This window comes from Stigmatopora nigra, unplaced genomic scaffold (genome assembly GCF_051989575.1).
Source record: "Stigmatopora nigra isolate UIUO_SnigA unplaced genomic scaffold, RoL_Snig_1.1 HiC_scaffold_43, whole genome shotgun sequence".
NCBI lineage: Eukaryota > Metazoa > Chordata > Actinopteri > Syngnathiformes > Syngnathidae > Stigmatopora > Stigmatopora nigra.
This window is the reverse complement of record NW_027551622.1, coordinates 175,605-192,500: the sequence shown is the minus strand read 5'-3', so window position 1 is coordinate 192,500 and position 16,896 is coordinate 175,605. Positions and strand designations below refer to the sequence as shown.

Genomic DNA, 16,896 nt, shown 5'->3' with positions numbered 1-16,896 from the left:
ATCCAATTTTTACTGTTATGAGGAAAATTCCCTGTGCTCCAAGCTAAGTGCAACAAGGCATCAATCATCGAACACTGACATACACTTTAACATGTCACACTTGATATGTCAACAATCAACAATCGAATACTGACATACATCCAATCCAAACCAGTTGCACATCCACAACATGCGAACAGTTTGCATGTTCTCTTTTAGGTTTGTTTGTGACAATGGATATGGCAACAAAATATGAAAGGTCCTTTCTCTACCTTTTTCTCCTTCTGAAAGCCTATTAAGGCAGGGGTCGGGATCTTTTTGAATAGAGAGAGCCATAAACAATTAAAATTTTCTAATGTTATTTCTTGAGAGCCATCCTCAGAATTTAAAAGTAAAAATATATGAAAATGTGTGGGTTTTTTGGTCATTTCAACACTTAAAGTAGAAAAGGTCTCAGAATTCCATAACATTGTTATGCTGTTGCTAATAAATCAGTATCAATGATATTATGCATGCAGAAGAGTAATAAAAAACAGAATTAAGATTAAAGTGCTGGTAGAGGTAGTGTCAAAGCCACAGTGACGTTCTCATTAGTGCATTAGGGACTCAGCTCTCTCACCAGTGATTTCCATAATTTACCTCACAGGTTAGTGCACCCATTGAAAGAGCCACATATGGCTCCAAGCAGTGGTGTGCCGTCAGGGCCTTCTCTGGTTGCCTAAGAAATATCTGAGTCTTATATTATATAGCCTGTTAAAAAAACAAAAAGGGTTTGTCGGCCACTTTCAGTTCGCTAACTACGTGCGTTATCCCTGGCTCACGGGTTCCGAGGAACACTGCAAATTGTATTGCTGAAAGTGCTTGTTATTTGACACCGATCGACATGGTGTTTGTAGCAACACTGGATTTGCAAATTTGACTTGTTTAACTAAAGCAGCGACGAGACACCAAAGCTCTGCCGGACACTTACAAGCAACGTTGCTCTCCAAAACCTTTGGAGAAACCTGAGTGGAGTTACAATTCAAGGAGCAAGTGCGTGTGGAAACGGGGCGCCACAGCGAAAAGGTAAAGAAAAATAGGGAAATCTTAAAAAGTTTTAGATACTGTGTCATTTTGACATTGCAGGTCTCATCATTCAATTTTGGTGGAAAATGAATGTCTGGGTAAGGTTGTGGCACAGTGTTGTGACCGTGCAGCGGTCATGTCTTCTGGATTAAATGGGGTGCAGGCTAAAATAAGGACAGAGCACCGTGAGCTTTATTCATACACTGCTATGCACATTGGCTCAATTTAATACTGACTCAGGGGGCCTCAAAGCTTAAGGAATGCAAGATATTTTTGACTCACCTGAATGGCTTTGCTGCATGTTTTCGAGATCACCTTGGCGCACACAGCTGCTGGACGAAATCTGCCAGCGGCGTCTGCCTCGTGTTGCACCAACACAGTGGCAGTACGCATCCAGAGTGGTCAATACGGTATTTGAGAAGAGAGATGCTCTAAAGGAACTGTGCCATCACATCCTGGAGCATCATGAACAGAACGACGAGGGGTCTGTGCGGTGTGCTGATGGATTTAAAGAACGTCTGGATGATTTTGAATTTTGTTTTTCTCATCACACATTTAATGGCATTTATGAGCATTCAGGCGTGCTGTTTTCAATACTACAGAACAACAAACTGGATGTACAGTTTTTTCTTGCAAGAGTAAAGGAGTTTTGTGACGCGAACGCGAGAGGAGCCGATATGAGGAAATCGACAAAGCCACCGAACGCAGTGTGGGTGTTCCAAGCGCACAAAGAGGTCAAGCGCAAGTTTCTCGTGCGCACTACCAACAACTTCACGACAGGATTCTGGACAATATTATTTGCCAGGCGCGGACCAGATTTCAAGACCACGAAAGACTGATGTTTCTCTCCCTCCTCTACTCGCAGATGTTTCGGGAATACCCGGAAATTTTCCCACATGCAGCCTTCTCCACCTTAACGCAGAACCACGGAACACTTTTCGATCTTCCTCGGCTAAGAACAGAACTGATTGTAATGTATGCCATCGAAGATTTTGCAGGAAAATCTCCCACTGATCTACTTGATTTCCTTCAGCAGAAAAATCTGAGTGAGAGCAGCTGTACACATTAGTGTGTTTGGCAGTGACCATCCCTGTGTGCACTGCTTCTGTCGAATTTGACATTTTCAGCCCTAAATAGAATCAAACCGTATGCCAGACATACAACAAGACAGACTCGACTTTCAGCATTAGCTTTGATGCCGTTAGAAAAGAACTTCTTGATGGACCTGAAACGCATATGTAATCTGTACAACAAAATAATTGAAATCCTCTTGAGGAAAAAAAGGGGGGTTGATTTTGTGTATCAATAAAAATATTTTTTTCTTGAATTAAATGTCTATTTTCTGAAATAATATTAACATTTTTGAGGTTATTATTGATTATTTTTATGTGTCGCAGCAGTAGCTGCAGTAAAAGTTTTAGAGACATAAAATACTTATTGAGGGTTGGAATCATTCACACCATTCATTCATTTAACCCTGTCTTAAGGAGAGTAGCAAAAACATTTAGCCGTAAATGTAGTAATAGCACCTAAAAATAAAATTGTTCAAGTCAGACTAAAAGTAACTACACAATAAATTAACTTAAACAAAAGGTTTAAAAAAGACATGAAAAGATTACAAAAGTAATCAGTAACAGCTTATAACAGGGGTGCTTAACTCTGGTTACAGTCAGTTTTCCATGACTCCCTCCATTAACACACCAGAATCAAATGATCAACTCTGATGATCAGTAAGCTGTCCAGACACTTGATAAAAATCTTGATTATTTTATTCAGGTGTATTTTTGGAGGGAGACATGGAAAACAGACTAGATAGGGGCCTTTGGGGACTGGAGTTAGGAACCCTTGGCTTAGATTCTAAGGTTAATAGAAGGAGAAAAAATAATGTTCTAAGTTAGAACATTTTTTTATTAACCCGATAACCCCACTGCTTTAAGAAATCTGAATGTCTTAGCCTCCTAGGACCTGCCGTCTACGTGTGGACATCACATTTTTGGTTGTCACAAGACTACAATGTAGTTTTTTTTAACTACAAGTGCCTGGCGTCCACTTATGATGTGGACATATTTTTTCTCAAAAACGACATCATGTAAAAAGATAATTCTTTGTTTTACACTCCTCGTGTCCCAATTATCATAAATATCAAAGAGAAAATAAAAATGCATTCAGTGGAAGAGTTTGGGTCATGGGGTGTTAATGCCTTACGAATGCCTCCAAGTTGATGTCTACAAGTGGTTATGTATGGACATCATATAAACAAGGTATAGATGCCCATGGGCGTTGCAAGCCAATAAAGATAAGTGTCATCCCCCAACAGCCATATATATTTGTATATATGTACCATAAGATCATCGATTAATTGGGATTGGATTTTGAAATTAAAATGAAATTGTATCTAATTTACAGAGATTCGGGAAGTTTATTTCACACTTACTTAACTGTAGCATTTTAAAGGTATCTAGCTTAATATAGGATACACGGTGGCAAACAGTATGTAGACCCCAGGGAGCCTTCATTGTTTCAGGGGATTATAAAAATTGCAATTAAGAATTAAGACACTTGAGATGAATATATGAAATGTCTTCGTGGTCTGAATCTGTAATCATCATAGAACGTGGAATAGAGAATTTGACAAAATGTTGCTTCCGGTTTATTGCGGAAGTCGTAATACATAAGGGCTCAGTCAAGAGTGATCGCCACCGGATAAACCGCTAACACGTGTGGGCATCATGGGCGTTATTGGTGAGTTATTTTTAATCATTCATCTATTATAATTGAATTAAGCATTACATTGTTGTATACTTTTACACATTACTTTTAAATCCGCGTAGAAATGAGGCTGTTGTGACTAGTCAACGAGCTGTTGTTAGATGGTTTACTACGTTTATTAATTCGCAGGTGATGCAGAATCTCCTTTGAGAAACATCAGTGAATTAAATAACTCCGAAGCAAGCGATTATCAAAGGTCACCTTGTGTAGAATCCGACGGAGACGATGCAGAGGATGAAAATAGAGGTCAGGAGGAGGTGGACGTCGAAAAATGCAATAGCAACGCTGGCTGGGCAGAGGCAATGGCAAAAATATTGGGGAAACAAACCTTCAAGAACAAAACCACAATCTTAGTGAAAAACAAGGAATTGGACAAGGTGAAAGCAAAGGAAAAACAGGAGCGGTTGGAGAGGAAGGAAAAGGTAAATATTAAAGAAGCAGTAAAGAAAAAAAACCTGACCAAGGTACCGCAAGGAGGATATCCCCTTTCAACTTCAGCTCTTGGGTCATTGTCATTATATTTTGCTTTTTCTTGAGCTTATTTGACACCTTTGATAAGGGGTAATGATTACTGTTACACTGCAATATCCCCATTTTTTTGAACATGCATAACTGACAAGTGTAAATTGTTAGGTGCTGACAAACTCGGCTAACATCATTGACCTGCCGCAGCTCCCTATTGAGTCGTTTGTTTGATGTTTAGACGAAAAGACTTTCTGCATATATGCTTCATTTCAACGCCTTATTTAGTTTTTGCAATGGGACAGTTATCAGCTGCCCCCTCCAAAATCAGTGATGAGTTCACTCCATACTCGTGTCATGGGTACTCCCCTTTATTTCATGTGTATATACACATGCACACACACACGCAAGTGATCTCTCTTTTAGTTACTTCACACGAGGCTTTTACTTGGAGGGTCATGAGAAAGAAATAGTATTAATTAGAAAATTGTCTTTCAGCTGTACAAATAGCACCGGATGATGCAAAGTATTTTTCTAATAGTTGTCTTGACTCAAACTGTTCAGCCTGCTGCCTATGCTGACTTTGGAACGACTCATTACTAAAGCTAGCTATAGAACTTCGTCTGCTGTTTTTAGACAATTCCTATTTGAACGCAGCACTGACTGGGTTTGGAGGTATTTTTCCTTCTTTATTTTAACTGTTTTGTCCATCATCACAGGTCTGATAAATTTGTGAGTTTAAACAAACGCGAAGAGCAGGCATCTCCTTTTTTTCAGAGCTGCCAACCTCAGTCGACCCCATTTCAGGAGTAACCTTGTCCCATTTCCGTAGTAAATCCGGAGTGAAGGCGATTCATGAAAAAATCCATATGCAATGAAGTCACACAAGAAAAATCATTTGTCAGAACTTGTAACTTGGACGATTCACAATGCACTTGTTATCTAATTCTTCCAGTTTACAGTGTTGATCGTTGAATAAGAAAAAAATTAAAAAAGTCCTAGTAAGGCCAGCAGAGCACAGCAAGCTTGTTACGTCTGAAGTCCAGAATGAGTTTCATGGTTTTGGGGAAGTTTAGCATCAAGTTGTTGATGAGCGCAACACTCGCCGAGTCTATAGATGCAACAACAAACAACCGTAGATAATCAAAATAATGTAATGATAAAAAATCACTAAATAGCAATAGATAAATAAGTAATCAACATAATGCATAATTCCTCTATATCAGACATAGGCATTGTCGTCATCATTGACTTGACAAAAAGCCTTGTAGTCATACCCTCAGCTGCGAATGACGAAATTGTATAGTGCTTCTCCACAGGTCCGCCATCCAAGGCAAGACCCCTTAACTGACATATTCAGACTTGTTAGCACTCCGCCACGATGGAAACATCGCATCACCTCTTGAGCGCCATCAATCCGGCGACTGCAAGTTGCCTCACCGATGCTAACAAGATTAAAATGTATCACTTACCTCTCACTGTCTTCTTACTTACCCTCCCTCAATTCGCCTGTAGAAGGCAGATCCACGCCAAAAATTGTGGGTAATGGATCGGGCGTTTGTCAAAAAGATACTAGGAAGCGGGGCTCGGAGTGGTTGTTGTCGTAGCTTAGCCGCAATGGCCGCCCGGCATCCGCTCTTTTGCTACCTTTCTCTTCGCCGTCTACGGCGTACTTTGGGTGGGTTGGATATCCTCGGAGATCCCGGAGGTCTCCGGATGTTTTTGGGATATCGAAGGTCAGTTTGTAGTAAGTTGTGAAATTGGGTGTCTTGCCTTTCAACGAACGAACTGGAGAGCAATGAGCCGCTGCGCCCGAGCGCGCCTATATCTTGAACTTTCTAATTGGTAGTAATAAGTCTTGATTAGGTACTAGGTGTCCAATGAGTTGAAAATTGTGACAGCTATTGGGAAGAAACTGTCCTTGAGTCTGTTTGTCTTGGCTGTTATGACTCTGTAGCAGCTCCCAAAGGGCAGCAGGTTGAAGTGGTGGGAGCTGGGATGTATATTGTATTTTTTAATGCTTTGTGCCCTTCTGAGGCATCAGGATTTGTAGATGCTTGACAGGGTAGGTAGGGGGCAGTTGAACATCTGGGCTATGTTGAAAACCCTCTGGTCATTGGTGGACAGATGCTCCTTCCTGAGTACTCTCAGGAAATGTAGGCTCTGGTACGCCTTCTTGACAAGTGCTGAGGTGTTTGCCGCCCAAGTGAGATCAATATCAATAAAATGAGAAACGGTTTGGACGATGCAATGTTTTAAGATCTGAACGTAAAATCTGTAGAAATCATAAGTGTCATTTTAATCAAAACCAATGACATGCTCAATGTGCAACTGCATATAGTTCAAAGTTTTCTGCAACAGAGTTCATAATTTTCCATTAGAAACATTATCAGTAAGCTTCTTGCCAAAAATATTACCGTATTTTCACGACTATAAGGCACACTTAAGTCTTGAATCGTCTCTAAAATAGATAGGGTGCCTTATAATCCAGTGTGCTTTATATTTGGAAAGATTTCAACTGTAATTCATTGAGGGTGTACCTTGCAATGCGATGCATCATATAGTAGTGAAAACACGGTAATTAAAAGTCAAAATTTGTGAAATATCACATCGATGCCATGAATTTGGTCAGTGAGATGCCTGTCACTGCATGGATGAGATGAGAAGTGCATTGTAGTGTGTAGCCACTTAAGTTAACCCTGATAGTCAGAAGCGCTCCTCAATAAGTCTTGTATGAAACACTGACCTAATAATTGATGTCAGAAAAAAAACTGACCTCAATACTGGCTCCGGTAACTAAACACAAGCAAAAAAGACATTTAGGCAGTCATGTTGGTCAGAAAAGCAAGATCAAGAAGTCATTGTGAATTAGGCAAGATATACCATATTTAAGATGCCCGTGTGTACAACAGGGTGTCTGCGAAGTCTAAAAATATACATATTCAATTTTAGGCTTAAAAAAAAGTCTAAAATACTGAGGTTTCCACTAAGTCTAAAATCCCATTTGGGTCATTTAAGACCTAATGTAAAAGTGCAAAATATCGATGTAAAATACATTATAAAAATATTTCACTTGCGTCTATTCATCACGCTGTCCCGATTTTTGGTGGCTTATTATCACTGTTAGGTCTGTAAAACCGCTTCATGAGCACGTTAAGAAAGAGTGAGATCAATTTAAAGGGAATGTGTTTATTACCAGACTGCGGGATGGGGAGAGAGCTCTAAGAGTTGTCAACAGCTCACGGTTTGTTGTCCTTGCAACTCTCTCCGAATGAACAGCTGGTGAGTCTTTATATAGGAAAACAGTGTCTGGTATAGTTTCTATGACAGTGACCAAACCTTGGGCAACGTTTGATTGATCAGTGTCAAGTTTCTATTACAATGATGTTTCAATACCCACAAAAACTGATACAAAATGAACAAGCAATTGCAAAGCGACTTTGTCAAATCTTACAATCATTATTGGAAAGTGCAATAAAACTAGACGAGAAGCGGAAGACTGTAGGTCGTCATCTGATATTGGCGCGAGGTGTAAATAGTTGTCGAATAATGCAAGACGAATGGTAGTTGGACAAAACAAGCAATGGATAAATGCAGATAAAATGATTGCTGGCTAGAATGACAGGATTTTGCTAGGATTTTGCAGGATTTCTCTATCTCTCTCTCTATCTCTCTCTATCTCTCTCTATCTCTCTGAAAATGTTGCGTGTTGTAGTCTTTGTTTCAATGGAAAAAAAATGTAAGTTGAATGCAATTTGGGTGTTTTTTCTTATTTTCAATACTGTGTGAAGGTCGTATATTTAACTCACAATGGTCTAAAATAATTTAGAATTGCACTTGTTCCAACCTGCAGACACCCCAGTCAGTAAAAGTCGTACCCTGAAAATGTCCTTGAAATGTTTGAAATTAACAATTTGTCGCTTATAAGCCGCCGCCCTGATTCCCAATTTTCACCTCCATATTCAAGGATTTAATGGGGAGTACACGTGTGTTGCTTTAAAAGGAAGATCTTAAGGAAAATCATCAATTGTTTAACTTCAACCTACATAAGGGACTAAAGCTGAAGTTTAGCCTTTGGCTACAATCTCACATTTATATATATTTACATATGTTCATTATCATGATTTAAAAAAATTCATTAATAATTTGTCTCATATTTATTGAATCATACTCCAAAGGACCAATAAAATGTCAGCAGAGGCATCCAGGCTGTCAAAGTAGACGACAGAGGGATGATAGAAAGGCAAATCAAAAATCTCTTAACAATCTGGCAGAGCACACAGTCCCTCACCAACTACAAAGGCTGTGCTACGATCCCTGTGGGCTTAGCTGGGGCACTGGCAGAAAAGCGAAATCGCTTTTTTGCCTGCTTTAAGTCCCAAGCTAAGCACTCGGCCACCCCACCTCCAATACATTCCAAACCAAGCTCTGAAATCACAAACACTCACCATGTAGGTAGTGGATGTGGGCTGTTAGCTCCATGCCGTCAACCCCAGGAAAGTCGACGGGACCAGATGGAATACCAGGGAAAGTACTCAAAGCATGTACTGACCAACTAGCATCAGTCCCACTGACATTTTCAAAATGTTACTAGAACAAGCATCACCCTAGTGCCCAGAAGTCACACACAAACAATCTGGATGACTTTCGCCCTGTAGCACTCACACCAATCATCACAGTGCTTTAAAAAAAACGCTACTCGAATGCATCAAAGCCTGTCTTCCCCTCATCCACGACCCACATCAGTTTTCATCCCGACCGAACAGGTCCACTGAAGATGGAATAACATCCCCACTCCACTCTGCACTGAGCCACCTTGAGAAAAGAGGGAGCTTGAACGTTTCCTGACTGGCCACTCGTGAGTAGCCGTGATGTTTGTAGTGTTTACAATGTCATCACATCCTAATAGTTGTTAAGGCTGATCGAAGGTCTTCTGGTCGATCGTTTAAAATATCAGTCTTGGTACCTGCGTAAGGTGTATCTCATGCTATTATTGCACCCAAGACTTGGTGAATAGTAGATCGCTATGGACACACTTCCTGGTTTTACTGCTCACGTGACTTCCCTTTTTGAATTTGCCTGCCTTCAGACAACACCCCTGATGCATGTGCAATCCGGCAAACAATCCTTTTCGATTCAAGCAGTGTCTCAGAAATCACGTGCGGTGACTAAGATTTTCCTTTCAAAGTAACACGTTTGCTCTCTTTTAAATCCATAAATATGGAGGTAAAAATTGTGTATCAGGGGGTGATATATACGGCAGAAATTGTAAAATTCAACCATTTTTAAGGCAATTTTAAGGGTATTGCTTACACGTGGAAGCGACTAATATGAAAGAAAATATGGTAGTTCTTTGTGCACTTCCTGATGAAGCTTTAAATCTTATTGTATTGGCAATAATGGGATTTGATTTACATCAAAGTATCATTTGTTTTTGCTTTTCCTTTTCCCCAGGATGACAAAAAACGAACATTGGAGATGATGTGCAGAGAGAAACCTGATTATATGAAAGACCGTGAAACAGAAAAAGCCCTACAGAGAATTGCAACGAGGTGTGTTCTTGCATATTTCATGTGAATGCAATTTATCATTTTGTCTATTTTCCACAGAGGAGTTGTGCAGCTATTCAATGCAGTCAGAAATCACCAGAAGAAACTAGATACGAAGGTGAAGGAGGCTGGTGGCTCTGAGAGGAAGAAGGCAAAAATACTTTCCTCAGTTTCCAAAAAAGACTTCATTGATGTATTAAGGAAAACGGAAGGTGACAGCAAAGTCACGATCAAGAAAGAAAACAACGTAAGTGTCCTTTTTAAAAATGTTGTTTAATTTTTATTTTTTTATTTTTTACATTAACTCACCACTCCACAACCACGTCCTACTTCGATCTTTTCCACTGTTGTGGAAGTCTCCTTTCTCAGCCGCTAGCATTACTGCGATCTTTTTTTTTTTTACTTTGCGCCTTCTACTTTCGTGGCATCACTATCGTGGATTTCGTATGGAAAATATTAGCTCATATAAATTAAAATCCACGCTAAAACTCGTAAGCCACTCCCCAGTGTCTTCTGCTTGACACTAGGAATATGGTGGTAGACAGAGGACTTGGCACTGAAGAAAAAAAGGCCGGCGGAGGTAATCATTTTTATCTGCAAATAGAGCTTCCTTGGGGGCTGCGAGTGGCTGTGAGTTGTCAGCGATGCGAGCCCTGACCTTTTGGCTGCGGTGCTTATTTGAAAATAAAACTTGCTCGCGAATTGGATGACTGAAAGCATTAGCGAAGGGGATTTTTTTTTTTAAGAGAAATATGAGCCCCAGGCGATCTTATGGCGTAAGCTATCAGCCTTTTTCTAAATTAGAGCATTTTGGCCGGCTAGGTTAGCTGGACGACAAAGGGGAGTAATGTGGAAGTTGAGATCCAATCTAATTCCGGACAGTAGGCTGACCTCGTTGCATTTATCCAAAAATAAAGCTATTTGTCCGTACTTTGTGAGTCCTGTAGCGTCTGCCACAGGGCAGCAACTGGAAAAGGTTGTGACCAGGGTGGTATGGTTCTCTGACATTGTTCCTGGCTCTGCTGAGGTATCAATGTCTTCGAGTGAGGGAAGAGATGAGCCGACGATCTTCGAGGCAGTGCATGGCCTTTTTGTCTGCTGCCGTGCTTCCAGTGTACCACACTGTGATGCAGGATGCTCTCCACAGTGGCGCTATAGAAGGTTACCAGGAGCTTAGTGTCCAAGTTGTTCCTCCTGAGTACCCTGGGCCTTCTTCACTACTGTCGTGGTGTTTGTAGACCAGGAGAACTTGTCCGTGACTTGGACCCACAGGAATTTGAAGGACTGGACCCTGTCTACGCAAACACATTTGATGAGTGGGGCCAGATCCATGTTGCGTTTGTGAAAGTCCAGGGTTATTTATTTATTTTTGTGGTGTTGAATGTACGATTGTTCACCAAACGCTATGAATACAGTTTGTTGACCTCATCTCTCAGAACCAGCAGCCTTCCTGGTGTTCACAGTCCGCAGTACCTGTCTCACTTCATGTGCCTGAAGCTCCAGTGTACTGCTGCAGGGTGGTGATGGAATTGTTGAGACTGAGAATTTGTCAGTCTCAAATTGGGCAAAGAATCACTTCATTTCCTTTGCTAGTGAGGCATCTGCGTTAACAGACATTATTGTCATCGTAATTGGTAATATGTCGTATTTCCTGCCACACCTTCTTTGGGTTATTTGAAACCAAGTTGATTCGTAACAGTTGGCGCCAGCTGTCCCAGATTCAATTTCACAAAGTCTGTTGAGATTAAATCAAGCACGTAGACCAATGATCTAGTCCTCATATCGCCCTATTGTTGTTGAAATTTTAAAATGTTTGTCGATGTTTTGTCCAAAATATACTCGCACAAAACGCCTAATTTCTCTCAAAGAAAGTAAAATCAAACGGACAAATAATACATAAAATACTGTGGTTTCACGACTATAAGGCGCACTTGAAAGTCTTAAATTTTCTCCAAAATAGACAGTGCGCCTTATAATCCAGTGCGCCTTATATATGGGAAAAAACAAACAAAAAAACAAAAATGAAAGACCACCACTGTCGGATATTAAAAAAACAAACGCCTGAAGTGACAATACTGTTAAATATGCAGATGCCATCTCAGTTTACAAAATCTTCCATCATATAGCTCCTCCCCCACTGCAAGATTTTATACAAAAAAATCCAAAACATCAACAATGGCTGGCTCTAGAGGTGACTGTGTAGTGAGTGCTTCATACCTGGAAGTCAATAGCAACTACCGTATTTTAACTACTATAAGGTGCAATTAATAGTCTTACATTTTCTCCCAAATAGACGGTGCGCCTTATAATACAGTGCGCCTTATAATACAGTGCGCCTTATTATACAGTGCCTTATAATACAGTGCGCCTTATATATGAAAAATGTCATTCATTGAGGGTGTGCCTTATAATGCGGTGCGCCTTATAGTCGTGAAAATATGGTATCATGAAATCAAGTACTACCAGTAGAACTAGTAGTACACTACGAGACAATTGTAACCCTTTTTATCGAAAAATATTGACACCACAAACTTAATCAAATGCTGTTCAATGGATCGTAGATTGGACTTGCTTCTCCCATGGATTGGTTGTTATATTTGGTATAACGAGACTGCCTTCCGCCTGACTATGGTGCGGGCGGCCTGGGTTCAATTTCCACACTGAAAAAATACATCGCTCAGCCTAGTGCTCGCAGAGACATTACAAAGAGGGAGATGTGACCAGAGACATTACATGAGGGCGTTGCGGGGAGAGAGAGAGACAGTGCTCATGATGTGCTAATGAGCAGCATCTCACATCCGCTGTCTGCTCCGTGACCGGACATTTGGTTGCTGGTCTTTTGGCAGCTGGTCTTTTGGTCGCCGGTCTTTTGGTAGCCGTTAGGGTTAGGGTTTAATATCTAAGTACATTTGACAACCCTAACCCTAACGGCGACCAAAAGACCAGCGACCAACGGGGACCAAAAGACCAGTGACCAAACATCCGACGACCTGTCTGCTCGTATATCAACACATTTCTCGTATCTCAAGATAAATATTTGCCCTCGTATCTCGAATTGCTCGCATGTCGAGGAACCATTGTACATCGTAGCTCTTGGGACGTGGAAAGTGATATCTCTCGTTGGGAAAGAGGTACTGTTCTCCCAAATTGCTCCTATGTTGCGGTATAGCTATCTTAGCGCACCTTAGGCGTTGAGCGTATTTGGTTTGGTGGGCTCAGTATTGCATCTCTTATTTTTGAAGAGAATGTGGTTGTTTTTCAGTCCCCTCTGTGACCTGTCCCTGTGTTTAGCCATTGAGTTTACCTGTCGTTTCCCAGGAATTGGTGTATTTCCTGCTTGCTGCCTCGTGTGACCCAGGTGTTACATATTGTCTGGTCAATCCATGTCTTTCTATTTAAACCTTGTGTTTGTCAGTCCTTGTGGGATCATCTGCATATGTCACGTCACACACATGCTCATGTCCTGTGATCTTTGTTTTCCCACGCCCTCCCCGTCCAGTCAGATTTTGTTATTTTATTTTGAAGTCTTTGTTATTCTTTGAGATCCTTGCCTCATTTTATTAAATTTTTGTTAGTGCACCCAACTCGCCATCCATGAAAATTTGACAATGGTCCGACCAAGATATGGACTGGGAATATGCTCACGCCGTTAACAGCCTGTTAACCCACCTGCTAACTAACTGTCATCTCCCCCCTCTCAAGCTATCCCACCTGTGCTCTCTACCAGAACATCAGGTTCATATAATAGCCCTCCGTCAACCATGCTTTTACTTTGCAATCAGACAATTCAGATTTTGGGGAAGGTCCATGGCTGGTTAATCTGTTGGCGTCCTGCTCAGCGAGCGCCTGTTCCACTAGACGGCGGCAATGTGGACCTTGAACCCCATCCTGCTTCCAGAGCAAGGCTGCCTGCAATCCATTTTGCTCCCAGGGTGGGGCTGCTTGCCACCAATCTTCAATCTTCCTTTGAGGAGGGGACTGCCTGCGACCGTTCACGGCGGCCTGCGGTGTTGCCCTTCCAGTTACAATTTGGGGTGGCCCGTGGCGTAGCCCCACCAGATACCATGCGGGGTGGGGTGGTCCGCGGCATTGGCCCTGCAGGTACCATGCGGGGTGGGGTGGCCAGCGGCATTGGCCCTGCAGGTACCATTCCGAGTGGGGTGGCCCGCGGCGTCGCCTTTCCAGGTACCATTCGGATGGGGTGGTCTGCGGCGTTTCCCCTCCAGGCATTATTCGGGCGGGGCAGCTATCTCTATCTCTCTCTTCATCTCTATCTCTCTATCTAACTCTCTATCTCTCTCTATCTCTATATATCTCTCTCTATATCTCTATTTCTCTCTATATATCTCTATTTCTCTCTATCTCTATTTCTCTCTCTATCTCTCTCTCTATATATATATATATCTCTATTTCTCTATATCTATATAGATCAGGGGTGGCCAACCCGCGGCTCGCGAGCCGCATGCGGCTCTTTGCCCGGTTTCATGCGGCTCTTACGTCCATATCAAAGTTTGTATTTGTGTTTTATTTTTATTTGCGTGTGCGCTTCGCTTGAGTTCAATACGGTATTTTCGTCCAATGCGCATGTGCTCGGGATGAAAATACCTCAAAGTTTCCCAGTAGGAGCAAGGTCATTTAAGTAAACGTTTTTAACAGAGTGGGAGAGCTCCCGTGAACCAGAAGCGACAATGAACAGCGTCGCGCACACACAAAGTATCCCAAAGATCGAGCGTCGGCTGAAAAAGCCACACCCCCTGCGAGGCAGACCAAGGCGAGAGTGCTCAGCCGGGAGCAGCCAATAGGAGAGTGAGGCGTACACCACGTGGTGGGCGCGCTACTTAAAAGCCATTCATAATAAATGAGAGCTCACAAGGAGCGAAAGGTTGCGCAAAAATAGGCTCTAATTTTATGCCAGAAGTCCCACTAAGTAACATGCATAGCAAAAGAAAAACGCTATTGTAAATTATTATATTTTTGTTTGTGGACTTGGTTGAACTGAGAGTTTGTCTGTGTGAGACAGTGCACACAATGTTCATTGTTGATAATGACTGGCCTGTGCTGTTAGTGCTGTAGCAGTCAATTTATGTCATTACTATGCTGGTGTGTGACATTTACAATAAATCTGGCTGAGCAAAGGTATGTGTATGATGTGGCTCTTTGCGGTAAAACAGTAAAAAATGTGGCTCTTTGCGGTACCACAGTAAAAAATGTGGCTCTTGGTCTCTGACTGGTTGGCCACCCCTGATATAGATGTATATACATATATCAGCAACACAGTTATGTATTTATATATTTACTCATGTATTTATTAACTTATTACCTATCTATTTATGTATAAACTGCATTTCCTAATTCCGCATCCTCACCCTCTTGCTACTGCGACAACGAAATTTCCTGAATATGGGATGAATAAAGTAATCCAATCTCTAATTACCATCTCGCTCGTCCCTCCTAACTCAATTTGCACTTACACTTGTGAAGGAACTTTTTTTGATGATGATGTGATCAGCTAACTCGGCATGTTTGAGCAACTTGTCCTTCATTGGAAATATTTCTTTTACATATTTCAATGCAGATTTATAAAACTTTCTCTGTTGTGCAGATGGCAGCGGTCACTTTTTTCCAGGCACTTCGTCCTCCGTCATGCACTAATGAATGTTCTCACCAAAGTCCTTTGTTTTGCCAGATTTTTTTTTTTTTTTTTTTTTTACAATTTCTTTAGTATTAATAGAAAATGCTGATTTTCTAATTTGCTATAAACATTCGTAGGAAACTACGGAAGATTCTTAACATTTGGTAGCCTTGCATTAATATGACTCATTGTTGAAAGTAATTCTGTTTTGTGCATCACTATAGACTCCTGAGGTGGTGGAAAAACCAGCTTGGACTGTCCTGAGTGATGACTACATGATGGGAACATCTATGAAAGATTGGGATAAAGAGTAGCCAAAGGCACACGGAAATACCGTTGGACTTCATGATTGGTTATTGTGATTGGGCTTTGACTAAAAACACAATGGTAAATTAACATGTGGAAGTGTTTTCTTTGGTGAACTACATTACTTTACTGTACTAAATTCTTTCATAGGAAATTTGATCTATGAGAAGGACCTTCATATGCATTGTTCATATGCGAGATGTTGGGTGAATACAAAATTAACTAATTTTTTATTTTCAGCTTTTATTAAACTACAATAGTTCTTTGTACGAATGCGTCTTCTATATATCTGTAAATATCACCATTTCCTATGGTGCCATTTAAAAGCAGTTTTTTCTATGCACACTGCTGTTTTGTGCTTCTTGTTTATTTATTTATTTCTCGTGTATAATCCTTTTCAAAGTGTGATTTATGGGTGTATGATGGATGGCTTCTCTTTTTGTATGCCAAACCGTGCAATATAGAGTTGAAGCTTTTTATCATGGACAGAAATGGCTGTCGGATCTTAATAGACGAGGGATTGAATTTCTTCACCTTCTATAAATTTATAAAATCAACTTTGATTTGTTATTATGAAAGCAGAGTTGATCTATGAATTGTTGTTTTTACATGAATTGTCTCTTTCCGCCAACGGTGCTCCCCGGAACACTTTTTTTTTCTGTCGCGGCGGAAGTTATGAAACTTCTCCTAATCCATAAATCACGCTTTAGCTATTCTCTAATCCTTATAAAGCGTGATGTACAGGTTGGTTGGCGTGTATGCGCACCTGCAAACTTGCTGGCGGAAAATCACCCCAGAATGACATTTGAAAATGATGAAAGCCATCTTTGGTCTGCCTGTCCAGCGCCATTATGTCTTTCATCGGCAGGGGGAGAAAAGTATTTTGGAGAACAGGAATAGATGATTTATAGATGGGCGGATGATTTATATTAACATTCTCCCACTACTTTTGTCCAAACCCTGCATCGTAGAGAGTTGACATGGTGGCCAGAAAGAGCTGACAGATCCACACCGTGCACCGTACAGAGTTGACATTTTTTATGATGGCCAGAAACAGCTGCTGAATCCTAACAAAAGAGTGATTGCATTTTTTTAACCTTTAAGTTTGTAAACTCAAGCAAGTTATATTGATGA

General features: G+C 41.0%; 1 protein-coding gene across 1 annotated transcript; it reads left to right on the top strand.

The window, feature by feature from the left end:
* The first annotated feature begins 3,655 nt into the window (after positions 1–3,655).
* On the top strand, positions 3,656–16,105 carry rrp15 (ribosomal RNA processing 15 homolog). The gene is made up of 5 exons (XM_077711830.1): positions 3,656–3,786; positions 3,943–4,235; positions 9,730–9,827; positions 9,885–10,071; positions 15,681–16,105. The coding sequence occupies exons 1-5, from the start codon at positions 3,774–3,776 to the stop codon at positions 15,768–15,770; spliced, it is 681 nt and encodes a 226-aa protein (XP_077567956.1). The 5' UTR covers positions 3,656–3,773; the 3' UTR covers positions 15,771–16,105.
* The last annotated feature ends 791 nt before the right edge of the window (positions 16,106–16,896 follow it).

What these genes read in the sequence shown, in the direction of transcription:
- rrp15 (XM_077711830.1), top strand. An exon ending in GGTTGGAGAGGAAGGAAAAG is followed by an intron (nt 4,236 to 9,729) that starts GTAAATATTAAA and finishes CCTTTTCCCCAG; the next exon opens with GATGACAAAAAACGAACATT. An exon ending in CTACAGAGAATTGCAACGAG is followed by an intron (nt 9,828 to 9,884) that starts GTGTGTTCTTGC and finishes TATTTTCCACAG; the next exon opens with AGGAGTTGTGCAGCTATTCA.